The following is a 24,980-nucleotide window of genomic DNA, read 5'->3' as shown; positions in this document are numbered from 1 at the left end:
TGACTACCGCGAGATGCCAGTGCGTCGACGGTGGCTATCGATCCCGTAAGTTTCCATTCGGTGGCGACCTCCCTGCGTGCGCACCACTTTCATCTCGGTTATTTACCAAGTGCCCTTAGTCCGAGTCAGGAGAATCCTGGGGAACGTGTAAATGGTGAGAAGCAGGACGACGGGCTGGTAATCCGAAATCAAAACGGGGGACGAACAGGGGGAACGTAGACAGAGAGCAAGAAAGGGTGGCACGTAGAGGGTGTACTCCTCGGGGCGGCTTCGAAGGGCAGAGTCCGTGGAGAACGTGGAGAGAAACTAAAGAGAGAGAGAGAGAGAGAGAGAGAGAGAGAGAGACGGAGGGTACCAAGACAACCGGCCAGCGATCAGCGCACGGTGTTAACAGTGTGGTTTGTCCTGGTTGCGAGGAAGGTAGCAGAGGATAGACGACAGTTTACCAAGTCCAGCGAGCGAAGAAAGGCCAAGTAACGTAACTCCAATGTATTACGGTCCCCCTATTGTGAACGAAGCCACTGAAATATGTCGTTACCACGAGAATGGAGCCTCCAGGATTCGGTCGAGCGTGACCCTGTCGCCTGCGCGACAGCGTCGCAGGAGATGGTCGTCACGAACGGCATCGACGAGAATATGAATCAACAGAATCAGCTGGGCTCGCTGTTGTCCATACACTCGGCGCCCGTGTTCGACCTGAGCACAGGCGTGCCGTCACCGAAGAGGCCGGCCTCCTTATCGGTGCAGGCGACGGCCACCTCGACGCCGGTCGTACCGCCCCATCTGCAGAGCCCGGAGACCATCGAGGACGAGGACAACGACAACCTTCTGACGATATCGAGCCTGACCGCCAGACCGTTGATCGCGAAGTCACGCGAGCTACGCTCGACCAGATGTTCCGCCGCCAAGAAAAGGAAGAGGAACGAGGCCAGGAAGCCCAGGAACATCACCTACGTTCCACTCGACGGTGGCTACGGATGGGTGATCGTGTTCGGGGCGTTCTTCGTCCAGTTCTGGGTAGCCGGACTGGTCAAATCGTACGGGGTCCTCTACGTCGAGGTCATGGAAACGTTCAAGGACTCCTCGGCCTCCGTCGCGTCCTGGATACCGGCTATTTTGTCTTGTCTCTGTCTAGCGCTTGGTGAGTAATCCTCGAATCGATCCAGAAGGATAGACGCGTTCAGTTTCCAGGGGGTGGACTCGGGGAACGCTTTCGGTACACTTAACACGTTCACTGTCCTTCGACTCGGATCTGGGTCACGCGGAGTTTTACATGTAAATTGGTGACTAACGCGCGTGGCTCGTGGCAATAAAAGGACTTTGTTAGTCGGTCCGACGATTTTTTTTTTTCGAATCAGCAAGCCAGCCCCTTTCCAAGCTGCGAAATTACCTGATTCTCTTTCTCTCTCGGGAGGACTGGAAAGTGAACGAGTTGATGCTACGAAACGCGATGTCAAGGATGCCTAGCTAGGATTCAATGTTTTGTTCGATATTCTAGCACCCGTGACGAGCATGCTCTGCCAGAAGTACAGCTGTCGGGCGGTCGTCTTCGTCGGAGGATTGTTCTGCGCTTTAGGACTAACTCTAAGTTACTTTGCCACGAGCTTGATACACCTCTTTTTTACTTTTGGAGTTTTAACAGGTTTGTCCAGCCTTTCGCATACGACGCTGCGAAAACGTGGAGGTGTACTCTGTGATCGGGACCGAGTACGCCTGTATGTTTCGTAACACTCTGATCGGATCGTTTTGTATATGCATTTCGAACGTTGTATGTATATCTGAGCAACGCGACTCGTTACGTAAGAGGTCTGGGTGCGAATCATTGGAAATAGAAAATCGTAAACGATGGTGCGACCAATTATTTCGTGTAATTAAATACATATATCTGCTTCGACACGATCGCCGAGGTAAACGTAAATATCGTTTTTTCAACGAACAAGATATTTTTCCTTGGACCGTTTGCAAGCTCTATATAGCGATCGATGACGGATCTCGCGAATGATCTAGAATTACGTTCCGGTTTCATGGAAATTTTGCCAAAACTTCTTTTCATTCAGTATTGACTACTTCGTGTTCACCCAAACCAAGACGGTTGCAAACTCACGCGGAAATACCAAGAGTTATGTAATCATTGCCGTCGAGGCTGTCGTAAGCCTTGGCCCTTTGAAAGATGACCCCAACGTTTCCCGAACGTTGTTGCAGTTGACATAACGATGGCAAATACCTATCTATTTTAGCGGAAATTCTTTCAGGGAAAAATATGCAAGGGGGCATAATCTGTTGATGATTTTTGAATCAGGTATCGGTGGCGGTCTATCGACGACGCCGGGCATCATCATCGTCTCACAATACTTCGATAAGCACCGCGCCCTGGCGAACGGGATCTGCGTTTCCGGCACTGCCGCTGGCAGCTTCGTGTTTCCGCTTCTGATCGAGGTCCTCGTGGAGAGCTTCGGCTTCCATGGGACGATCCTGCTTCTGGGCGGTTGCATGCTCCACGTGTGCGTGAGCGCGACCTTGTACCGGCCGCTTGAGAATAATTACGCTCCGGAAGCGCTGGACGTAATTGTCGAGAAGTTCGAGAAAGTTGAAAGCGCACCGACCGCGAAAGAATTGGAAGCGGCGAAGCAGCAGAAGCTGGACTTGATATTCGCGAACCACGACTCCACTACCAAACATAATTTGTTGAATGAATTGTTCCATCAGAACGGCGTGGTGGCGGTCGAGCTGACCGACAGCGAGGAAGAGAAGGACGTAATCGGCGAGTGTCTCAGGATGAAGCCGATCTCGAAGATACGAAGCTCCAGTATATTGCACAGCGTCGAGGATCTGTCGACCGACTCCACGTGTGTGTATAAGGCCAGATCGTCGTTGAGATCATTGCGATCATCGATCACGGCGGTCTGTCAGCCTCCTCAGACCGAGCCGCAAGTTCTGCCCGAGAAGCCGAAAACCATCATGGAGAAGATAATGCAATACATCGATTTATCTCTATTGAAAAATCCGCAGTTCATCATGATGTGTATCTCGGTCAGCCTCATGTCGACCGGAAGTCCGTACATGCTGTACTATCTTCCGGCGTATGTTCACGCGGCTGGCTACACCAAGTCTGAAGCCGGATATCTGGTCGCCATTTCCGCTGCCCTTGACTTGTGCGGAAGACTCGGACTTGGCTGGCTCTCAGACCTGCATCTGTTCGACCGACGGAAAGGATACATCGGAAGGTATTTTAACAACCCTTCTCTAGGCAGAAATAGTCACTTTTAGGGTGACATTGGTCTCCAACTGTGGAGACTTGATATTTAAAATTTGTTGCATCAGAATCTCAATAATAAGAAGGTATTGCGATATTTCCGCAGAAATATTATTAAAGAACGTATAGAAATAGATACTCGGTTCCCCAGATAAGGTCAAAGGTGATCTATAGTCGCTAACTCCATCTTAAAGGTGTCTATAGCCATTCGTTAAAATTTTATTCAACGTCAGGTAAATTTCCTATATTGTGGCCACAGTGGGGTGATTTTACGCATTTGACTTGTGAGAGGATCGATTGTGTGATTTATTGAGTTATTTTTCTGGCTCTCTTTAACAGTGTCGTGGGTGCTGGTGTAGCTGTGCTAGCGATCCCGATGGCCCACTCGTTCTATGTGCTGGCATGCTCAGTTGGCATGTACGGACTGTGTTTGGGTTGTTGGTTTCTCTTAGTTCCCGTCCTTCTTGCTGACCAATACGGCACCGACAAAATATCCTCAACCTACGGTCTCGTTAGGATGTTCCAAAGCGTCGGAGCTATTTCTATTCCGCCTTTAGCAGGTACTTAATCCATAGTACAATATAGAATTATAAAATGCTTTGATTTATTTAATGTTACAAATTAATAAGTCCGAAGGTGCTCTCGGTTTCTGCATGGTAGTCTCAGCTGAGGTATCGTTTTCTTCGCGTCTCTAGTCAGAGATCATCGTAGACTATGGCATTATCCGTACGAAAAATGATTACAGGTTACCTGCGCGATGTAACTGGAAGTTACAGCGTATGTTTTCTCTGCATGGGAACGTGCATGGTCATGGGAGGTCTACCATTACTACTGGTTTTTAACGAAGTATCGAAATCATCGAAGATGACCGTTAACGCTGATAACGGTGATACGCAAGCAGAGGCGACTGTGAAAGAATAAAGATATTTTGCAAGTGTGATTTAAAAAACCAAAACAAAAATACCAAAAAAACAAAACAAACGAAAACCGAACGAATGTGTAATAGAGAATTAATAAAAAAAATCGCAACATTTGTCGCTACAATTAATCCACTATGATGTATTGCTTGGTTCAGTTGTATTCGTACAAAAAAAAAACAAAAGATATAATATGATAAATACCTCGTTCGCGACAGGTAAGGGTTTTTCATAAACTTTTATAAATGCACGCCTCCTAGTTTTATTGGTAAATGAACCCTCCTCATTTACAAATTATTCTTAAGTAAAAAGTACTTAATTATAGAACGAATATTATTATATGTACATTATAATCTGCCTTATATATATTTATATTATACATATATATCCATATATATACATACATATACACATATATACATATATATACATATATATACATATATTATATATATATATATATATATATATATATATATTATATATATATATATATATATATATATATAAAACAGTATGTACATCATATTTACATGTTACATTATGATTATTTGTAGAAAACGAAGAACTGCGGCAGGTTCTGCGATGAAAGAAACAATCTTAGTAGAAAATACATATTTTTCATACAAAAAGAAAAAAAAAGACAGATGTAATTTAAACACAGTGATCTTTAATAAAAGTTATATTCTTTTCACGTGTATTGCCTTTGCTCTTTTGGTTTTAATATTTAGATGTTAATTTCTTATATGAAACAATGCTCAAAAGTCTTGACAGACTGTGGTCTCATAGTAAAAGGCGAAGATAAGAAGAATTTATTGTAAAACATGTGTGTATAAGATTTACCACCAAAAACAGTCTTCCGCATCTATGAATTCATCTATTTAGTCCATGCATAAAATTATCTAATATTATCTCAATGCTTTAGAATGCAATTAACAGATTGTATCATAAAAGTACTCCAATATCTGTATCAAATAATTATATTGGAGTTAATCAGTAAGAAAAAAGCTAGCGAATGTGATAACAAGAGACCCACTAATAAATAAAAGGGATCATGTCGGCTTCCAAGCTACCACTCTCATTTTGTTATTTAATTCTTGCAATATCAAAGAGCATGTAAGCTGTTTCTCTGCTGACAAACCATTGATTCCTTCCATTTCGTCATCATCATCTCCTAATCCATTATTACTCCCACTCTTTCCTTTACTTTTCACTTTACGTTTCTTCTTTTTATTTAATTGTCGGCAGTCAATGTCGCTAGCTGCATCTGTTGCTTTTCTTATCTAAAGTAAATAACCTTTTTATACATGTTCATTTTTTTATACAATACATAGAAGTTTTACGATACTATGGCTTACTTTAGCACTTTTCTTTGATTGTTTATCATATTCTAAAGCATCATAATAATTTGGTTTCTCTCGTTTAATTCGATTAGTCCGTCTAGTTTTCATTACTCCACTATCAGGACTTGGAGGACTCTTAATAGAATTGCGTCTTGCATTAAAAAATGAATGACCACATGGACATGCTTTGCAGGCAACGGGTACCTTTACAGACAAATTATAATATTAATGTAGAGTAAATATTTTAATATACTAATGATAGATATACGAATAAAATAAAATTTATAATTCATAAAAATAATTTACATTTTAATCTTTGTTGACTTTGTTAACATTCATAAAAGACATTATTAAATTCATTAATCATTTAAGTATCAAATGGTTTCATTTTATTTTACCTATAAGTTGATTGATGAGAATTTAGTGTGACTAAAGTAAAGAAAATGTATTTTAAAGCTCAAATAATAAATTTACCTGCTGTTCACATTTTGGGCAGCCTTTGCTGATTGTTTTAGTCTTTGCCATATTACAAAAAAATATATTTACAGCGATTAGGTTATTTACAATTAAAAAATACGACTAGGAACATGTATCATTAAACCATATCACGAAGTGATGACATCACAGCACAAAAATAACTTATGTATCGATGAATATGCATTTTAAGAGCCCTCACTGTGACGTTAAATACTTTTTACTTCCTTTAACATCACGCTAATAAGTAATGACAGTCGTAGTCGTAGTAATGAACAAAAAGGAGTACAATAGAAAATAATTCGTGCTACAGTTGACAGATGGCGGTGAAAGGCAATTAGGAGAATGGACCAATCATGGAATTTTAGTTGCTTTTGTCGCGAGTGTTCTTTGTGTTTGCAAATGTGTCAATATTTAAGTTCCTCGATAGTATCTGATCAATTTATGATTTTTATTATATAATCTTAATTAGTTAATTGAATATTATAATCAACCAAATAACTTTATGTTTTAAAGACATTTTATGCATACAGATCACTGATTCCATAAGTATACTATAATACAAAATATTTCTTACATATATTTTATTTCGTGTACAAATTAATGAATAAACAGTACTCACGTATTCATCACAAATCAAAAAAGGTACACTGATTTTCAGATAAATATACATTGTATGTTATGTGCATATCTTTTTAAATTACTTATATCAGTGATTGAGTATAATTGTTATCCAGTTGTATCATTTCGTGTTTTTCTTAAGATGCATGTTATTGTCCTTGAGACACTTGTTTAATCTTTCTGCTCTAATATGGAACTTGTTATAGCGAGACATTGAACCTTATTGTTAGGTTAAGATTTGTTGATACTGCGATAAAGGCTTACATTGCTCCTGCATTCCTAAGTTTTTTATTAATTAATATACCCATGCCAATTTAGATATGAAATTATTTAAAGCATAATTACTCAATTTTATCGCGGTGACAGGCAGACAAACAAAACATTCTAAAATGCTTTTCTTATCATTTATACCAATTTCCTCCACGATGTTTTGAGTATTTTTCAATACCATAATTCAATAATACGTGAAACATTCGAATTCAAGGGAACACTCAAGCCTTCCTATCTAAAAAAAATAATCTAGAATCTTCGATATATCTCACAGACAAATAATCCACTTGTAAGAAAACAATTTAAGTAGCGTTTGTTTTGTTAGATTTAAAGGTATCTTGTAAATATTTAATATGTTCTGCTAGAGTAAATACATATGCAGATTTCGAGTGATACAAAATCATGTTCTCTAGCCTTTATTATCCCTACTTCCAGAACCTTTGAAATCGTCGGAATTCCTAATTGATAGTTTATTATCGTGACAACATCTCCTTCCTCCTTGCAATTTCCTTATCGGAACAGCATTATTCACTTGGTGTGTCGAAGTAATCGTATTCGCGGCAAAACTTTCTTGAGCCGTGACACCAATATCGTCATTACAGAGTTATCGACACGTTCGTCTGGCCGCCACTTATCACATACGTAATCTCTTGAAACCTTATCATATCGCATTCTGATGTCTCTTTACCTCGGACACTTTGATTTTTTTTCGTCATTGGTGGTCAAACCTATATAGACGCACCCATTTTCGTTCTTCTTATCTCCTTTCCTAGAATACATAGTAACCTAGCCATTTTGTCCTTATCTTTTATCCTAGTTAGTAGAATTCGTATCTAACAGCCGATTTTAGAACACGATCTCCGAAATGAATTTTCTATCCTATTCGTTACTTAACTAGTTGTTGTTGCTGCCAGCATCCGACTTTGTATAGTTATTAACATTCTTGTTCGACGCTTCGGACCGCTTAGCAGCCTTTGAATGTAACGCCTGTTGAAGGTCACGTCTAGAAACGTTCGCTTTGTTTTCAGCGCGCGTTCTCGAACGATTCTCGGAATCGTTGCAATTGCTCCCGTGTTTCCGCGTTGCAACGTATTTTGAAATGCGTCTGCGTTCGCGCGGCCCTATACGGCGATTATTCTGCATCCTGCAGGATTGTCTATCGTTGCTGTCTGTTTTCCGATCGATCGGATTCGGCGACGCGATCCTCAGATAAGGACAATCACAGCGACAGCATACCAGCTTCAGATCCTGATTGACAATTACGTCCTCCCCTTCCAATTGCCTCGGACAACTAAAATTGTCGAACTGTTGCTTCGTCTTCTGTATGCAACCGCGAAGCTTCAGTCTTGTATGTTTGCACATTTTTCCGTACTCTACGATTTTCTGCCTTCTGGAACAACACTTCGGGATAGGTCCGGAGGCGTTTATGATATTTGTTGCAGGATCTGGTCTCCGTGGATTATTTCCGTGATAAACATCTTCGCAATTCTTGCAAAGCACGTGCTGCAACACGTTTACCTCATTCAGCAGACTCGTGCAGTTGGGAAAACGTTGAACATTCGAATCGATGAGATTCTGTAACTTACAACTACAAGATGTGAAATTTCGCATCATTTTAGGCTGAACTACGCATACATCCTGATTTGTTTTTTCGATTAGATTGGTTTCAATCCTCTCTTTAACAGTTGGTTTCGTAACCGTGAGATTTAATGTCTTCGCCGACAACTTCTTTTCACCGTGCGCAAAAGATTTCCCTCTTACAACCACACGTTTATTTCTAACGCGCTCTTTCTGAATTTTGTTTGCTCCATCCGCTATAGTACCAACGTTCTTCACCCTTATCGAAGAAGTTGGTGACTTCGGACTTTGGCCAACCGTTACTTGATTAATTTTATTTTGCTTACCTCTTGCATCGCTCGAAATATGCTCCTCCGTTCGAAAAGTTTTCACATCGTACGATGGCAAATTCGATTCACCTTGTATCATGTAGGGATGATCTCTGGTACCACCTCCATGTTGTTTTGCAGAGCTACAATAGCTAGTAACAAAATCTTCCATTTCTGCTTCATCGTCCGCATCGTAATTATTGGCAATTTGCGGGGTAGACTTTTTCTTGCAAGCGTTTCCTTGAAGGCAAAACAAATCTTTCCACGGATCTGGAATACCCTGTACGAAGGCTAAACCTAGATCGTTCCAGAGACGGTCGGTGGCGAGACATCTGACGTAACAAGGTATCAAATTCTTTTGCAGAACACGTGCCTCTGTTGCACCGCAATGTCCTCTGGAAGCTAAATACTCGCGCCATGCGTCGGGAATGCCTCGTCTGTTGTAATTAATATCTTCTTTCATGCCACGGCATGACCTGTTAACGTATGGTTGCGTTCGTAACAGTTTTGGTGAGAAAAATGGACCCCGAACCACATCTCGCACTTCTAGACGATCATTCGGTCGAAGTTGTCGTGGAGATACCCATTCTTGTGTCCAACCAGTACAAACTGTGAACTCATTCGAATTCTGTTTTCGAATCCGTTTCTTGCTTCGGGCACAAACACGTCGAGTATTGCAAGTTGGTTGTCTTTTGTGGTCTTCTGACACTATAAATTATGAGCAGCGTATAATATATTAATATCTCGATGGAACGATTTCAACCATTTTCTATCAGCTACTCGTAGGTAAATGCTACTTCTTCGACTCTCTGTTTCCTAAATGTTCTCATTTTTCATTTAATTAACTACGCTTGTACTCTAATGACTGTGAATCATGTTTACACTTTTAGCATACTGTAGCGTGACTCGAATGATGCTAGCGATAAAAATAAGAATTCGGAACATACTGGATCGATTCAGAGCAAAAATTGGTGGTCTTTACATTATATGAATGTACGTTAACTATTTTGATATGGTAATTTTATTAAAAAATCGAAAGTGATATAGATCATTATAGAAAAGTAAATTAAGGTTTCTTACTGATGAACGTGTTATGCCATTTAAATGTTTTACGTGATGGTTACCAAACGCTCGTCGACATGATTACAAAACAACAGCGTTTTACAAATTGTTCTTACATTGTAATTATCATTACGTAACTTCATTTTGATAACATTTCATCCCTTTCATTTCGACAAAGAACCGGACAGATTTGTATTGCATAATAGATTACGGTCTAGTAAACGGCTGCCAATTTAAAATGACATAAGTTGATTAGACTATTGTCTATAAACTTCAATAATCTATCTGAAACGACCGGGACGAAATTATTTGTTTGACGATGTTGAAAGTACGGTATTAATTGATATTCAAACACTAAATAAAATAATGTATACATTAAATATGAATTTAAATCAACGGTCATATTCTCGTATGCGAACAGGACTACCAATCGTATGTACTACCAACACAGATAGCTGATTACTTCAGAACGAATTGGATTGTTGTGTCAGTGGTGTACATATTGCCCGAAGTGGCGAGTGCAGTCTTTCCAGTTCGTCAATGTTAGCACCCACGTAAATACAATGTCTTTGCTGCGTACATTACCTACGCTTAACAAAACTTCAAAATTAATATCCCGAAGTGTGCCAGCTGTTCATTACCATCCGAATGTAAGTTCTTTACGGTTTAGTTTGCGGTATCGTCCATAACCTATCATAATGAATGTTGCATTATTCTTTGCAATCAATATGATACAATTGCGACTGTTATTGCAATATATATATATGTATATATACATATAGATATATAGGAAGTGTGACCTTCACGCGACCGATTGATATTGATCTAATTTAAATACAAACGTTCTAAAAATACTGTAGTATAATTCCAGATTATTTAGTGCGAATGTTAGGTTATATTGATGTTTTCATTTCTTTTCGCGTTGCTGATTATCTTCTTCAATTCTATTTTAAAGGATTCGTTGATCATTTTTGAAAATAATATCACTTCCTAATTTATATTTTATCTTTCATGCATAAAACATCCATGCAATTTTTTTTACAAGTCATGAAATATAACTTTATAGGTTTTGGATCATTATGAAAATCCAAGGAACGTGGGATCCCTAGATAAGAATGACTCGCAAGTTGGTACAGGTTTGGTTGGTGCACCAGCCTGTGGAGATGTAATGAAACTTCAAATTAAAGTTGATCAGGATGGAAAAATCATTGATGCTAAATTCAAAACTTTTGGTTGTGGTTCTGCTATTGCCTCAAGTTCACTAGCGACTGAATGGGTGAAAGGAAAAACAGTAAGTATTATTATATCTTCATAGATTTTTTGTTACCATAGATTAAATAATTATTTCGATTCATGTTACAGGTTGACGAAGCCCTTCAATTAAAAAATACTGACATTGCTAAAGAATTATGCCTACCACCTGTCAAGCTACACTGTTCGAGTAAGTACTACATATTTCTTTCTTTAAATATTAATAACCTGTTGGAAACATTTTTTTATCAATTATTTATTATCTGGTAGGAAGGAACAATTTTTAAGTAATCTTTTTGAAATTATATTGAACAAACAATATATATTATTTGAAAGTTTAAAAATCACTTAAATGTACAGTTAAGATTAACTTATGTCTTTTACACATTATAGTGCTTGCAGAAGATGCTATTAAGGCTGCATTATCAGATTATCGTATAAAACAGCAAACAAAGTCAAAAGAAAATGAAAGCAATGATACTCCAAAAGAAACATGATTCGGATGTATTCAAAAGCATAAACTTATTAGTAATACTTAATATATTACTAGTGGCTACTGTAGTTCTATTGTAATAGTAGCTACTACATAAAACAACAAATAGTAGTATCTTCACAAATCATGAACTGTGATGAGAGTTAAAAGAATAATGTATCTCAATAGATATTTAAAGTTCTACATAGATATATTCAACTGTGCTATATTTTCTTTTATGGAATCAAATAAATATATTTAATTAAAAATTATTTCAATACATAGCATTTATTTATATATTAACACTACTCATTATACTGTCAGTTATCTGCATGTTTCTAGTGGTGTTATCAAACGTATAAATGCGAATTCACAAGCAAGTAACTTGCGACATCTTTTGCAAGAAAGACTTTCATTATATGTTTTTGAAATAGCGGCTATTAAGATGAACTTCCTTGCGACAGTTGTTCTCTGAGAGCGAAGTAACCTGTAGATAATATTTGCAAAAAATAATGTAAGTTGCTTGCTGGAGTATCTTCATCATTACGAAAACGATTATGAGTCTATTTAAACATATTGCGATTTTATCGAAACAAAACTCGTATGTTTATTTAATTGTAATGGGAATTTAACTTGTTGATAAAAAGATTTCTTTTCGTCCGTCTTGTTTCCATTACGCCATCAGCTATTATGTATCGTCACAACGGCAGCGCGTGTAGGAGAGGGCACCTCTTATCGATAACGATCTTCTTTATAAAAATTATCAGTGAAACTAAATATTACATAATATACTTGTATTACTATAACGAAGAAAACAAAAGCAAATCGACATTAATACGTAAATATCGCGATAGTAGTATTGAATGATTCATTACAGTCTCTCTCTCGCGCGCGCGCGCGACTCAAATAACGTTTCGGGAATAATAGTATTCTTTCTCTCTCATTGTGAGCTCTATGTATAATCAATGCACAATAAAATGTGCAACGGTAGAAAGGCATTGTAATTTCTGAGAATAAGACTTCGATTCACTCGCAACTTGAACATTTTTTCCTGTTTTCTATTTATGATGCAATCGTTGAAAGTAGGGTTAGATTTAACCTTTTGACTATTGCGATGTTTTCCGTAAATGGACAGATTTGAATGGACAATTTCATAAAGATTATAAATTCAAATAATTCTGAAAAAATTGACAGTCACCTACCCCTTCGAATTATTATCGTAAAAATGAAAATCAATTGTAATACGTTTCATTTTAATTGTTTAAAATAAGTTTGTTCGATGACCAAACTCTGTTCGAAATTAAGATTTGGTAAAGACATTAATAAGGCTACCAATAGACTTTTGGTTCCCAAATTGCTAGTATAAATTGTTGTTTTCTTCATAACATAAATCTGCGAGTACAGAAAAATTTGCTGCATATACAAAAAGGTGATTTATATCCCTGTTGAACCGGTGTTCGATCAGCTAATTGTAAGTGTTACAATGGATGCGTACGCGCGCGCGCGTGCCTCAAGAATGAGCCGGATCGGTGACTCCTGGTATCCTTCTTATAACTGTCATCACAACACCAATTGATGCTTAATAAGAACGAGTATAAACTGAGTCATGTGTGCAGTTACTGCTGTCAATTGCGCGTTTCAAGTTAATTTACGAAGAGGAACAATTAGCTCGTTAATTCGTAATTTACATTGGCCGCAAGTTTTCATGCTAGCTGCGTAGCGTGTATGTACTTCGTTGTCGCTCAAAGTCGACGCTTATCAGTGACAGATAGAACCGCATTAGTCATAGCATCATTTCCCCGGGGCCGAATATTTTCGTAAACTGCGAATGGATCGCGGGAATTCTGGGTGCACACTGATCACCGATCAGGGGATATTTTCGTCTTATTCGTTTCGTGCAATAAATTCCGCAATTACATAATATAATTATATAAGGAGGATAATAGTTAGTATCATTTCAAGTATTGGGAATACTTCAGCCAAGCCTTATCGTAATGCTATAGATTCAGTACAGATATCCGTTACGCGCTGAACGAATATCATACATATCGATACGTACTGTTGCGCATACGTTCCATATAATAAAAATGATAACGGCTTCATCGTGAGCCACTTGAAAGGAAAGAAAAACTAGATCATCCGACTTGACTCTGGCGGGTTTTCTGAATGTTTTACAACGTTCGTTTTATCTCGAAACAATTAGAGTAACGTTATGATCTCGTTATAAAACCGCGAGATAATTACTTGGAAACGTTAATTGCCTGATTATTTTGAATAGTTTTCGGCTTGAGAATGTCTAAACACGAGGGAAGGGAGGGGCACGTGTTGTACACGCGCCATCACAAAGATTCCGTTCTAATTCCCTGAACAGTCATCATCAAATGCACGCACAATGGTTTCTCCGACAAATGTTCATTGCCAGCAATCCGCGATACGGCTGAAACGATAGACACTCGCTTCGCTACGTAACTAAATATTAATTCCATGAAAATTGTTTACTCGGATTTCCGTTGATAGTCATCTGCTTCACGGAACGCATAAACCGTCTTACGAGGCAAGCGAATATACCGTTCATTCAACACTGCCCCTCGGTACGAAATAATGCTACTACCTATGCGCTTTGGTTTGCAAATGTTCGTACAATACAATGAATCCTACAGAAGTCGAACATTGTTTTTCATTATCGGCGAAATTATGGCCTCCTACGACGAATATAACTTGTGACTCGGCCGAATAGTTTGTTGAAACCGTTCGAAAGGGATCATCCAGATAATGAAGCTTTCCAGGGAGTGACTAAACCTGCCAATGAGTCGCTCGGAATTTACCTTTTTCACGATAAGACAGCGCACGGATTTCTGTCAGCAAGGAAAGGCACGTTTTCCTCTGTTGTCATTGAATATCGAACTAGAGGAGGATCTTATCGTGGCGGATACTTGTTTTTCCCTACCTCGATTTCTCTATGCCCAAAGTGGGACGTTGCACATCGCGCCCGGCGAACGTTAAATTCGTACGAGAGGCGTTCCGGCGAGAGGACAAAATCCTACATTGGCCCCCGACTGCACATGCGACCGCTGTAAATTTTCCATTCCCTTGTTTCTCGTCGCCGTGTACTATAATCCCTCCACGCTGGCCGGTGTATAATGTCTTTCAATGAGTCGTGTTGTCACCAACACTAACGATCGATGATTTTTATCTACATTCGCATTCATCGGAGCTAAAGCTGTCATCTGTTTTACATTAACTTTTACAGGAAATAAAGTACAATGATTTTATTAATGCATATCTCTTCGGTCTTGAAGTAGTCTCGACTCGCGATTCCTCCCTCGCATCCCGCGTCATATTTTTCTGATCTTTCATGCGAACTTTGTTATGCATTTTTCTTGTTTTACCTAACTCGTGTGTCTTACTTAATATATATTTTTCTATATAATCTCTCGACCAATTTACCGTTTCCTATCCATATTTTCCTTCGTTGATTCTTAAGTGCTCTAATAGGTATAAACACAAACTCGATAGCAATTGCACGCAGATGACCATTACTGCAATTGGCACTGTGATTGTATTCTGTCAAACTTTTCCATGCAACATATATATTCAAGAGATCAAAGACGTGAATCTTTCGAAAACTCTTTAATGCTGTTGGTAGAACGATATTAATCTGATGAGAATTCATAACAACACATCTTCGTGGCATTGAGCGATATTAAAGATTCCAAACAAGTACCATAAAAAGATAAGTCGAAAATGACCACTTGATAGTTCTTGATAAGAGTAATGCTCGATTAGTTGAAAAAATTTGTGAACTAGTGTTGATATACCATCTTAAGTAGTAATTTACTTCAAATCGTAAAGCAGAACATTCTATCCAATGAAAGAAGTTGTTCAAAAGATATTTTTAAGTCTGCGGAGAGATGAAACGTGCGAAATGTCAACTTTGTTACAAGTGGAAGATCACATTTTCTGAAGGAATAAGTACGCGTCGCAGTCACGACGAAATTGTAAAAGGTGGTACTACCTCTTGATATACATCCTTCGATCCTTACCCGGTTGAGGATTTGAATTTTTATGACGCTAGTTTTCCACATTCCGGGTATATGTGCTTACTACATATGTACTTTCGTCCCTACCGATACAGAACGTATAGCATTTAAAAAACGGAGTGGGAGAATCGTCGAACGCCGGAGGGAAGAGTGAAACGGGTGTAATGGTGGGGGACAGGATGAAGTAGTGGCAAACGGCCCTGCGTGATACACAGCTGATCGGCCGTTCCGCGGTGAAGGAGCTCTGTTTTTGTTGCGCGTGTGCGTCCGTGGCCTAGTGGTGTGATATCGGTTGCCTCAACACACGGGATGATAATAGTGTCCGCACCGTGAACCCCAAGGAAAGAGAGCAATCCTTCGTCTACATGCGATTGTTTACGTGCTCTATGCAATTTGACAGAGTACCGCGATCAAGTGCCACGGGCGGAAGAGTTGACCCAGTCGTGGAAGAACAGCTCGCATCATCGACGCATTGCGGACCGTCGGTCGTGGCGTCGGGTCAGTTGCATCGCAAATATTTCCCTCAGTTTCGAAGGAAATCGTTAACGCGTGGAAGGTCTATGACCGGACCACAACGAGGCTCGCTTTATCTTCTGAGGAGCGACGCGAGCCACCGTCTGATCAGCATCAGACTGAAATTGATGAAGTCCGAGGCAATCGGGGAGGAGGACACGACTGCTGATCCTGCAGTTTGTGAACATTGATGATATACTGCTGTACCACTTCGTAGATCGTCATTGTTACATGTATTCTGTGCTGTAATCCAGTGCGCATTTCCCCGGGTCTCCGCTTTTTCATTTCTCTCACTCTCTCTTTCTCCCCCCCCCCATCCACCCCTTTGTTTTTACTTTTTCTCGGTTCCGTTGAGTTCGATTCGGGGTTCTCGTTGTGTTTTTCGTGTTAATTTAGTGCTTGACGATCGCGTGTTAGATTTTTCTTCCGAGCAGCAGTAGTAGCAGTAGCAGGCAGCGATTGGTTTTGCTTTTTCTTTGTACGAATACACACGCACGCGTATACATGCGTGTAAGCGCGCGCGCGTCACTCTGAACGGGAAAGAAAAGGTCGATGACAATGCAACGAGTCCAAGATCAAGACAATGGGATCAACATCAAATTCGGGGCGAGTAAAGGGAAAAAGGCAGAGTACACACTCGTATCGCAACACCCTGAGAAAGAGAAGAAGAGCAATGTCAATGGGACCAACAAACAAAGTAAGTTCATGATATTTTCATAGAAACAAAACATAGGTGGATACCTATTCCATGTTTTAATATACATATATCAATTTTACAGGAAGGTTCCATTCTTTGAATATCTTTAAATGTAAAAAATATTTTAATGCAGATCTTTCACGTTGTACTATGACCTAAGTTAAAAATAGTATACAGCATGACTCGCTATTCTATTGTGGATAAATTAAATATTACTTTGCATTTTAGTTAAACATACAACTGTGGAAGACCTAGTCCCACCAGATGGAGGATGGGGTTGGCTCGTACTTTTAGCATCTGTCATGGTCAATCTCCTGATCCCAGGAACAGTGAAATCATTTGGTGTCCTCTTTGTTGAATTTTTGGAAGTCTTCGATGCATCACCTGCTGCAGCTGCTTGGATACCAGCATTATGCTATTTTCTCTACAGCTCACTTGGTAATTAGTGTTCCTAAAACTGTCATGTAATTTTATAAATTGTAAGCTTAAAGATAAATGTGCATAATTCTTGATACAGGTCCACTCTCCAGTGTGTTATCTGTGAAATACTCTTATCGAACAGTGACACTTATTGGAGGAACATTTGCAGCTGCAGGAATGATGCTAAGCTACTTTGCTAATTCTGTGGCCTTTTTATGTATTAGGTAATTATGTATCAAATACAACAAATTCGAGCAAATTAAATAATATTTGGTACAAAAATTATTAAGATATAATTTTATCTGCAGTTATGGAGTCTTCGTGGGAACAGGAGCAGGACTGGCCTTTCCCCCAACTGTGTACATTGTAACTTCTTATTTTGTACGGTTACGTGGACTTGCAAATGGTCTCTGCATATCTGGTAGTGCACTAGGTTCGATATTCCTTCCACCAATCCTTGGAGTTCTCTTACGAGAGTATGGATACAGGTATGTCCTTCTGTTGCATTTATGATTTAGCAGGTATGATTTTATTTTCCTGATAAACATTGTATTCATGATCAGTTGGAAAAACGTTACTGGCAGAGAACTTCGTTTTTGTAAATTGTTTCTGTAACAACAGCTCATCTATTTGAATTAATGCAACATCATGTATTAATATTCATTTCTATGTGTTTGTGTTCATACATCCAAGTCTTTTGATTCTTTCAAAGAAAATAACAAAATCAGAAAAGTACATTTTCATGCATTAGTTTCGAACAGTTTTGACAAAATTTAATTGTTCATGTGATTTGTGATATTGATCGTTCGATTTTATGTAACTTTGTGACGCTGGAACCGCGTTACAAAAAATACAAGACATTTGTGTATTTTTTTACGTGCGTTTTCACGTTCCGGTGAGGATCTGTAAATATAGTGTTACTGTCGTAATATTTTGTGAAGATCGTTTTTTTCGGTGAGTACTAATATACATCATTACTACAATTTAATAAATGAATGTGAAGATGACTGATATGCATGCACTTGTTCTCCCTTCATGAGATACTCAGATAAAAGAAGCGCGTGCATCTGTGTACACAACGCTATTGTACATCCCTGCAAAATTTACAGCTTCAATTAGCTGTTTTACGGCGTCTCCATCAAACGCGTTGTTACTAAAGATAACGCACGTTAACCGTTCGACATTTTCCACGGTAATGTATACAAATTGTGTAAAGGAACGTAGAGGGAAGTTCTCTAGGTCCGCAACCAAATTACACGCTCTGCTATTATAACACGTTGACTGCCACACGAAAACCATCTACAAATTCGAACGGAGGCCGAGGCATATCGCCCGTGCTCTTTTAACCTTATTGAATAAGAACGATAAAGCTATTCTTATTCAATGTTTCCGTCTAAAAATGAAATTTTTAGCCATGGACACATCTGTCCATGTATAATCATGGCAGTCAAAGTGATAGCAGAGAAATTTTTAAACTAACCGGAAGTCTACGACTGAAACGTTGATGCCATAAATAATAAGCCGCTACGTGTTTAGGTAAGGAACATTATATCATAGCGTTTTCATAGATTGATGTGTTACTCCGTAAATTATTGAAAAAATGTCTCGTTAATTTTATGGAAAAAAGGAATTATGTTTTGTGAGTCGTGTGTTCTAATATCGGTTTAAATTAGACAAGACCACGATGCGTCCGCAAGGGACTCAAACGTGTTTTGGACGCCAATCATGCTTCCCATCATGGCGCGTGATGCCCTTCCTGCATCGTGATAAGGTGACTTTACTTGACCGGGCGGTTGATTAGAAACGTCCTATGTGATATCATAGCCCACATTTTGTCAGGTGTTCTACGTAATACCGTTACAACTTTTATTTCATTGTGTTTTAGGTGTCCAGATAAACGTTGAGACATGAAATATTGCTATCTAGAGTGAAAGTGTACGTTGTCATTTGAAATACAATCGTATACGTTGAAGCTCACATGTTCTTATCTTTTTACAACTAATCGTATTGATTAAAATATAGGGAAAATCGTTTGAACGAGTTAGGGAGAGGGGAGGGCAGTAATGCCGTACACGCGCGTCATTCACTGTGTGCATAGAGCGAGGAACAGAAATGTTTGTATAGCTAGACTTTGAAAGTAAACATAACTACATATGTATACCTCCTGCATGACACGTATGGTATCATTCTGAACACAAGTATCAAGAATTTAGGAATACCAATACCAATTTCAATTTTAACTCTGGTTCAGTTTTCATTAAAAAATGATTAAATTGCTTTAGAGACTTCTTACAGTATTGACTAGATGTCGTATCCTTATGCATTTATGGTATATGAGAATGCTTTAAAAATAAAGAGGCTTGCAATTATTCCTATTTTATTCTTAACGCTCTTAAATTTTGAAAGACATTTTGATTGACAGTTTAATAATGACTTTTATATGTTTTCAAATATGATTGTCGCAGTCTAATATCTGACCCTGACCAATTCATAGCAAAGCGTTCAGTAGAATGTAACAATCACGTTCGTAAAATCTACAGAAACGTGTGCCTTGATGTTGTCGAAAGTACTTGTACATTCGTGTGTGTGCTCGCGCGTTTAGCTGTGAACGCGTGATGCTCACGTGTTTAGAGTTAACGTGTCACTACGCGGGAAGGAAAAAGCGGAGAAAAAGGAATCGCGATAACTTCGAACGATCGTTCCAGTTTACCACAAAACTAAGATGACTGAAATTAATCTCTTTGTTTGTAAAAGTTATTTATATTTGCGATAGAACCATAGTTCGTTTCTTTTTCTCTTTCTGTATTCGGTGACGAAAAACGGTAACAATGGTCCTGTTTAAATAACGAGGAATAACGATTAGATCGACGTAAATTTAATGGATTTTGCATTTCGTTTCGTCACCATTTTTTGCTCTCATTTCAAGTTTCCTTTTCAGCAATATGATCGTACGCTGTTTGCCGGACCGTTCTTCGGCGAGAGAATTTATTATAGCGTGTATCGAATTATTTTGAACTGAAACTATGGATTTATAATCGTAAATTATGTATTTTTGTATATTTATATACATAATATACACGCACGTGTAGTCTCTCTCTCTCTCTCTCTTTTTCTCTCTTTCTCTCTAACTTAAATGCCACACGATCTAGATACGTAAGAACGAAGAGTCTGCTCCGTCTAAGCGTCCGTTTTGTTTTTCTTTTGTTGCAGAAGAATGTGTTCCACGGAAGAAGACAGGGACAAAATACGATTTCGAAGAAGATGAACTTCTCATACTACAAAGAATATTGTACGCGATCTGAAACACGCTAAAAATATCACACTTCCATCCCAATCTATTTTGAAACGCGAAGGGATGCGCGTTCTCGGCTTTGATATTGTTTTTTTATCCTTTTCAATGTTTTTAACGCAACGCCCACGGGTGTGTTACGTTTCAAGAAATTTCAAACACTTCTGCTTTACGCCGATATTTTGTTGATTTTATTTGTTGGAATGCTCTTTAATGCTCGTTTAATCTGTGTGAACGGTTTCAGATTGCCACATCAAGTCGGGTATGTCATAGTCTGGGCCCTACGTGGAAGATGAATATGGCACAGACTATGAAACACCTGTTTTATAAAAGTATTATATTCAAGGAACTCTCATATATTTTGGTATATGAGTCTTCGTTAGTGATATTTGTCTGTGATATAGTTTGCCAAATATGTAAAACAGTGATATCTAGAAATTTGTAAATGAGAAAATCTCATATGTTCTATAAATTATCAGAGACTGTATTATTGGCACTCTTAACTAAGGAGTATCTTATTAATATTTTTATTAATATTGTAACTTATTAATATTTTATAACTTTCATGATTTATAAGCAATAACAAGTGATACTTGAAAATATGTTCTAATTATGTAATTAAAACATACAATGGGAACATGAATAATAAAGCGTTCTTGGAAACGCTTGTAATTATTATCTTTTGAATTCTTTACTTTTACATAGTCATATGTTCAGATCCTTGCAAAGTGACCATTAAGTATTTCGAAATTCTTCCCATTCCATTTCATTTTTGTATTGTGAATCATCCATTAATTGTGAATTCGAATGCAACATTCACATTTTTAAGAACTGTCATAGTTAATAATTGTCAGAAATTCATTCATGATCTTCTTGTAATCGAGTTTTAAGTTACACCATTCGCTAATGTTCATTTGATATTCTTTTTATTTTCGACAGCCGTGGAATGTCCTGTTGGCGACATTGTAAGCTATAGCAAATCCTAATAATAGACCGAACGTGAACGCTAAAGTTTATTTTGCTTTTTTGCAGAGGTGCAGTATTAATAATGGGTGCTGTCACTTTGAATGTATGGGCGAGTGCTCTTTTGTACGAACCAGTGGAAAAGCACATGGTGCCATCTTCGTCATTGAACAAGTCGAGCGACCATGACTTGGAGGCCGCTACTCTGACCGTAACTAGTCCTGAAGACGAAAAGAAATCTAATCTTATGATTTCTTTGCCGAATTCAAACGAGAAGGCTGCGCCGATAGTACCAAAGAGCGCGTCCAGCGTCGCATTAGAATATTACAAAAACACGCCTGTCCAAGGGAGAACGAGAAAGATCAGTATGCCCACAGGACGGGAAATAACGGGCCAAATGCACAGCACGCCCGCGTTGCACGCGGTCCCGGAACGTGCCGGCGAACACAACAAGTTATCAAGACGCAAATCGCCGTTCCAGTCGCCAAGCACGTCATCATTCAATTATGTTAGCACACCGTACCACGGAAGCACTCTTTCCGCCTTACACCCAGAAAGGGCATCCACGCTGACACTCAACGCGATCTCGAGCACGTTCACAAGAAAGAACGTGGATGAGATGAAGAAGGACGAGGAGAAGCAGCAAAATAAGTTCTTTGATTTCAGTCTGCTGAAAGACCCCATCTATCTCGTCATCCTGATCTCCAACTCTACGAACGCGGTTAGTTACACGAACTTCATTATATTACTGCCAGCTTACGCGATCTCGTTGGGCTTCGACAAGAACATGTCTTCCCTTCTCCTTTCGATCGTCTCAATCTTAGATTTGATAGGACGTATCGGCGGCTCAGCTCTCTCCGATGTTTCAATAATGCCGAAGCATTGGTACTTTGTTGGAGGACTGCTCATCTCTGGAATCTCGTTAGCCATTCTGCCAATTGCGACTGAGTACACTATGCTATCCGTTTACTGCGGTATATTCGGTTTGGCGTCCGGTATTTATGTCGGTATCACCGCGGTCATAATGGCTGATATGCTAGGAACAGAAAAACTTACCTCCTCATACGGTATCTCTTTGTTCGTGAACGGAATTATACAGCTAGTCGGTCCACCTATTTGCGGTCTCATATTCGAACAAATAGGGAGCTATGGTCCTATTTTTAGCATACTGGGAATCATTTTAGTGGTAGGCGCTGCCTTGTGGGGTTTCGTACCGTTCATCAGGAAAAGACAAGAAGCTATGGAGAAAGTTGCACCGATTGAGAAGTTATAGTCCATTTGAGTGTCGGTATTGACTATCTTGTGCAAGCGAAGAGCTTAATTGTATAATTATCGTAGATTAGGCGTGTCTCAATTCATAGTAATGACTATATAATTATGAAACACTGTGATGTTAGAATGAATGTTCTGTATATACCACTGGCACTGTGATGACGTTACACGATCCACGCGCACATTTTCAGGTGGATTAGTAGGGAAACAATTTTCAAAGGATATATTTTTAAGAAACGCGACGGTTTCTCTTTTTCTTCAAAATTGAAAGTGTCTTGCCTTAACAAACATGAAAAAATTACTCTTTGGATGTCTGTTCTTGTTGATTACTAAAAATGAAAAAGAAGATAAAGACGTAGAAAGTAATTTAAGTACTTAGTTCAGAAGCGCACTAGTTGCAGGTGCTATTGTAATTTAAACAAAGAAAACAAGCGCAATAATATAATTTAGTGCACGTAATATTTTCTTAGTATATAAACATAAGTATAAAAAAAAATGTCGACTATTTGTTTTTACACTTCTCTTGGAAAAAAGAAGGAGAGATAAATATGTATATAATTCCTACTGTTATAAACACTCTGTCATTGAAGATAGTCAATTTTGTTATTCATTCGTTTACAAATCACCGAAAAAATATGCCTTAAAATTAGGATGTAAGTACTTTGTAATTAATGAATTACATTTATAATACTATACAATATGTAAAATAAATAATGATATGCAACATGGATATCTTATTGGTGATGTTCCATGAGAATGAGAAAATTATTTATTTCATTAGGATTAATAAAGAGTAAATTGTGATTTGTATTTATTTTATTGAAGGGGCTCCATAATATCGTTTTTAATTGCTAAGTAGATAGTAAAGCAACCCCTTCACAACGTTTTTATGATTTCTATGAGTAAAATTTACAATTAGTGAGTTTATTTTTTTATACTATTAGCGGGATAAATTATTTCTTTTCCAGTTCCTGTTTAGGTGGTTCTGCATTAGTTTCTTCTTCAGCGTGCCGGAAATTGGGGAATTGTTCCCAAGGAGCAGACAATTCAAATTTACGGAATTCCTGGGTCAATTCCAGTGGTTCACATACTACTCTTTTCTTTTCATCATCATAGCGTACCTAAAGGAAAAAACATATTTTTTATAATACATATTGCCCAGAAAAAAAAGATATATCATTTAAATACCTCTACATAACCAGAGAGTGGGAAATCTTTTCTTAATGGATGTCCTTCAAATCCATAGTCTGTAAGAATTCTACGAAGATCTGAATTATTTGAAAAAATAACACCATACATGTCCCATACTTCCCGCTCATACCAATTAGCAGAATCATGTATACATTCGACTGACTCTATAGGTGTTAATTCATCTGTGTATGTTTTTACCCTAATGCGTGAATTATGTCTTAATGACAGAATGTTATAGACAATCTAAAAACAATAGAATAAATAATAGTATGTATTCTAAAGTATGACAATGTTCCTGACTAAAGAAATCTTTACCTCGAATCTATATTTGCGACTAGGTACATCAATTGCAGTAATATCAGACAAATTAGAAAATTGGGCATTGTGATGATATCTCAAAAACGATATTACTGGAACAATACCGTCGGGAGCAATTAATATCTCAAGCTCATCACGGCTCATAATTTGTGACTTCTGTACATATTTCGGTAAGCATTCAGCAACGTATTGACCAAATTCCCTCAAACTTTCTACATCCACATTGCTAGGTTTACGTATTGACGCTGTAAAGGATTCTTATCGTTATTATTGTTCATAGTACTACTACACAATACATAAATAAGCAATCAATAATTATTTTACGTACGCTGCGTTTCTGGCTTTTCGGCTGTTGTATTGGTTCTCAACGATGGAAGAAATTTTGGATAACCTATTAATTGTATTAATAATGAATTACATAATACACAGAAAAAAAAGGAATTCAACAAATATCAAATAAATTCTTTACATTTGGGTGTTGCGACAGGTAAATTTCGAGAGAGTTTCAGACAATTCCGTAACAGAGACGTCATTTTCAAAGAAAAATCTTCTCCTTCTCACCCAATACACTCTACAAAACTGTGTGCGACGTTTATCAGACTCTCTAGATAATACAGATTTCTAACTGCAACAGAGGACTGCATCTGACTCAATCTAACTGCAATAGAGAACTGTTGCAACAGAGAACAATCTGATTGCAACTGATCTGAAATAAATATACATAATTA

At 38.2% G+C, this 24,980-nt stretch overlaps 6 protein-coding genes and 1 long non-coding RNA gene across 9 annotated transcripts; 4 read left to right on the top strand and 3 right to left on the bottom strand.

Moving 5' to 3' along the window:
* The first annotated feature begins 30 nt into the window (after positions 1–30).
* On the top strand, positions 31–4,301 carry Sln (monocarboxylic acid transporter silnoon). 2 transcript variants are annotated; one of them, XM_033475372.2, is made up of 5 exons: positions 31–1,141; positions 1,499–1,642; positions 2,300–3,224; positions 3,593–3,813; positions 3,999–4,301. In XM_033475372.2, exons 1-5 carry the CDS (start codon positions 529–531, stop codon positions 4,172–4,174), a joined length of 2,079 nt encoding a protein of 692 aa, XP_033331263.1. In that variant the 5' UTR covers positions 31–528; the 3' UTR covers positions 4,175–4,301. The 2 variants fall into 2 exon arrangements, 1 of the variants encoding a protein (XP_033331263.1); XR_013034949.1 differs by having other exon boundaries at positions 33–1,141; positions 3,593–3,924; positions 3,999–4,214.
* A 519-nt stretch (positions 4,302–4,820) lies between these two features.
* Positions 4,821–6,275, bottom strand: LOC117223201 (uncharacterized). Of its 2 annotated transcripts, XM_076526985.1 has the most exons (4): positions 5,988–6,275; positions 5,529–5,717; positions 5,207–5,453; positions 4,821–5,135 (listed from the first exon to the last, which is right to left on the bottom strand). In XM_076526985.1, the coding sequence occupies exons 1-3, from the start codon at positions 6,036–6,038 to the stop codon at positions 5,223–5,225; spliced, it is 471 nt and encodes a 156-aa protein (XP_076383100.1). In that variant the 5' UTR covers positions 6,039–6,275; the 3' UTR covers positions 4,821–5,135; positions 5,207–5,222. The 2 variants fall into 2 exon arrangements, with proteins under 2 accessions (XP_076383100.1, XP_033331271.1); XM_033475380.1 differs by having other exon boundaries at positions 4,821–5,453; positions 5,988–6,274.
* Positions 6,276–6,455: 180 nt separating this feature from the next.
* Positions 6,456–9,634, bottom strand: LOC117223196 (uncharacterized). Its single transcript, XM_033475375.2, has 2 exons — positions 7,774–9,634; positions 6,456–7,647 (listed from the first exon to the last, which is right to left on the bottom strand). Coding segments are annotated over exons 1-2 (1,455 nt in total). The 5' UTR covers positions 9,228–9,634; the 3' UTR covers positions 6,456–7,646.
* A 658-nt stretch (positions 9,635–10,292) lies between these two features.
* On the top strand, positions 10,293–11,821 carry IscU (Iron-sulfur cluster assembly enzyme). Its single transcript, XM_033475378.2, has 4 exons — positions 10,293–10,476; positions 10,893–11,117; positions 11,189–11,267; positions 11,471–11,821. Exons 1-4 carry the CDS (start codon positions 10,390–10,392, stop codon positions 11,572–11,574), a joined length of 495 nt encoding a protein of 164 aa, XP_033331269.1. The 5' UTR covers positions 10,293–10,389; the 3' UTR covers positions 11,575–11,821.
* Positions 11,822–11,969: 148 nt separating this feature from the next.
* hrm (solute carrier family 16 member hermes) lies at positions 11,970–23,547 on the top strand. Its single transcript, XM_033475373.2, has 5 exons — positions 11,970–16,799; positions 17,028–17,237; positions 17,317–17,443; positions 17,528–17,707; positions 21,541–23,547. The coding sequence occupies exons 1-5, from the start codon at positions 16,655–16,657 to the stop codon at positions 22,742–22,744; spliced, it is 1,866 nt and encodes a 621-aa protein (XP_033331264.1). The 5' UTR covers positions 11,970–16,654; the 3' UTR covers positions 22,745–23,547.
* Positions 17,714–19,588, top strand: LOC117223204 (uncharacterized). Its single transcript, XR_013034968.1, has 2 exons — positions 17,714–18,755; positions 18,847–19,588. It is a non-coding gene; the product is annotated as an uncharacterized LOC117223204 (long non-coding RNA).
* On the bottom strand, positions 23,542–24,903 carry ND-30 (NADH:ubiquinone oxidoreductase core subunit S3). Its single transcript, XM_033475376.2, has 5 exons — positions 24,722–24,903; positions 24,581–24,643; positions 24,250–24,497; positions 23,932–24,177; positions 23,542–23,864 (listed from the first exon to the last, which is right to left on the bottom strand). Exons 1-5 carry the CDS (start codon positions 24,783–24,785, stop codon positions 23,697–23,699), a joined length of 789 nt encoding a protein of 262 aa, XP_033331267.2. The 5' UTR covers positions 24,786–24,903; the 3' UTR covers positions 23,542–23,696.
* Positions 24,904–24,980: the final 77 nt, after the last annotated feature.

The sequence above is a fragment of the Megalopta genalis genome, chromosome 1 (genome assembly GCF_051020955.1).
Source record: "Megalopta genalis isolate 19385.01 chromosome 1, iyMegGena1_principal, whole genome shotgun sequence".
NCBI classification, from domain to species: domain Eukaryota; kingdom Metazoa; phylum Arthropoda; class Insecta; order Hymenoptera; family Halictidae; genus Megalopta; species Megalopta genalis.
This window is presented reverse-complemented; position numbering and strand designations above follow the sequence as displayed.

Coding starts and splice junctions, on each gene's coding strand:
- Sln (XM_033475372.2), top strand. CDS start 529: ATGTCGTTACCACGAGAATGGAGCCTCCAGGATTCGGTCGAGCGTGAC. Junction 1,643..2,299: donor TACTTTTGGAGTTTTAACAG/GTTTGTCCAGCC, acceptor TTTTTGAATCAG/GTATCGGTGGCGGTCTATCG. Junction 3,225..3,592: donor CGGAAAGGATACATCGGAAG/GTATTTTAACAA, acceptor TCTCTTTAACAG/TGTCGTGGGTGCTGGTGTAG.
- LOC117223201 (XM_076526985.1), bottom strand. CDS start 6,038: ATGGCAAAGACTAAAACAATCAGCAAAGGCTGCCCAAAATGTGAACAG. Junction 5,718..5,987: donor GCCCAAAATGTGAACAGCAG/GTAAATTTATTA, acceptor TTGTCTGTAAAG/GTACCCGTTGCCTGCAAAGC. Junction 5,454..5,528: donor AATCAAAGAAAAGTGCTAAA/GTAAGCCATAGT, acceptor TATTTACTTTAG/ATAAGAAAAGCAACAGATGC.
- LOC117223196 (XM_033475375.2), bottom strand. CDS start 9,227: ATGAAAGAAGATATTAATTACAACAGACGAGGCATTCCCGACGCATGG.
- IscU (XM_033475378.2), top strand. CDS start 10,390: ATGTCTTTGCTGCGTACATTACCTACGCTTAACAAAACTTCAAAATTA. Junction 10,477..10,892: donor CTGTTCATTACCATCCGAAT/GTAAGTTCTTTA, acceptor ATAACTTTATAG/GTTTTGGATCATTATGAAAA. Junction 11,268..11,470: donor TGTCAAGCTACACTGTTCGA/GTAAGTACTACA, acceptor TACACATTATAG/TGCTTGCAGAAGATGCTATT.
- ND-30 (XM_033475376.2), bottom strand. CDS start 24,785: ATGACGTCTCTGTTACGGAATTGTCTGAAACTCTCTCGAAATTTACCT. Junction 24,178..24,249: donor GTCGCAAATATAGATTCGAG/GTAAAGATTTCT, acceptor TATTGTTTTTAG/ATTGTCTATAACATTCTGTC. Junction 23,865..23,931: donor CACTCTCTGGTTATGTAGAG/GTATTTAAATGA, acceptor TTTTTCCTTTAG/GTACGCTATGATGATGAAAA.
- hrm (XM_033475373.2), top strand. CDS start 16,655: ATGACAATGCAACGAGTCCAAGATCAAGACAATGGGATCAACATCAAA. Junction 17,238..17,316: donor TTTTCTCTACAGCTCACTTG/GTAATTAGTGTT, acceptor TTCTTGATACAG/GTCCACTCTCCAGTGTGTTA. Junction 17,708..21,540: donor TTACGAGAGTATGGATACAG/GTATGTCCTTCT, acceptor GCTTTTTTGCAG/AGGTGCAGTATTAATAATGG.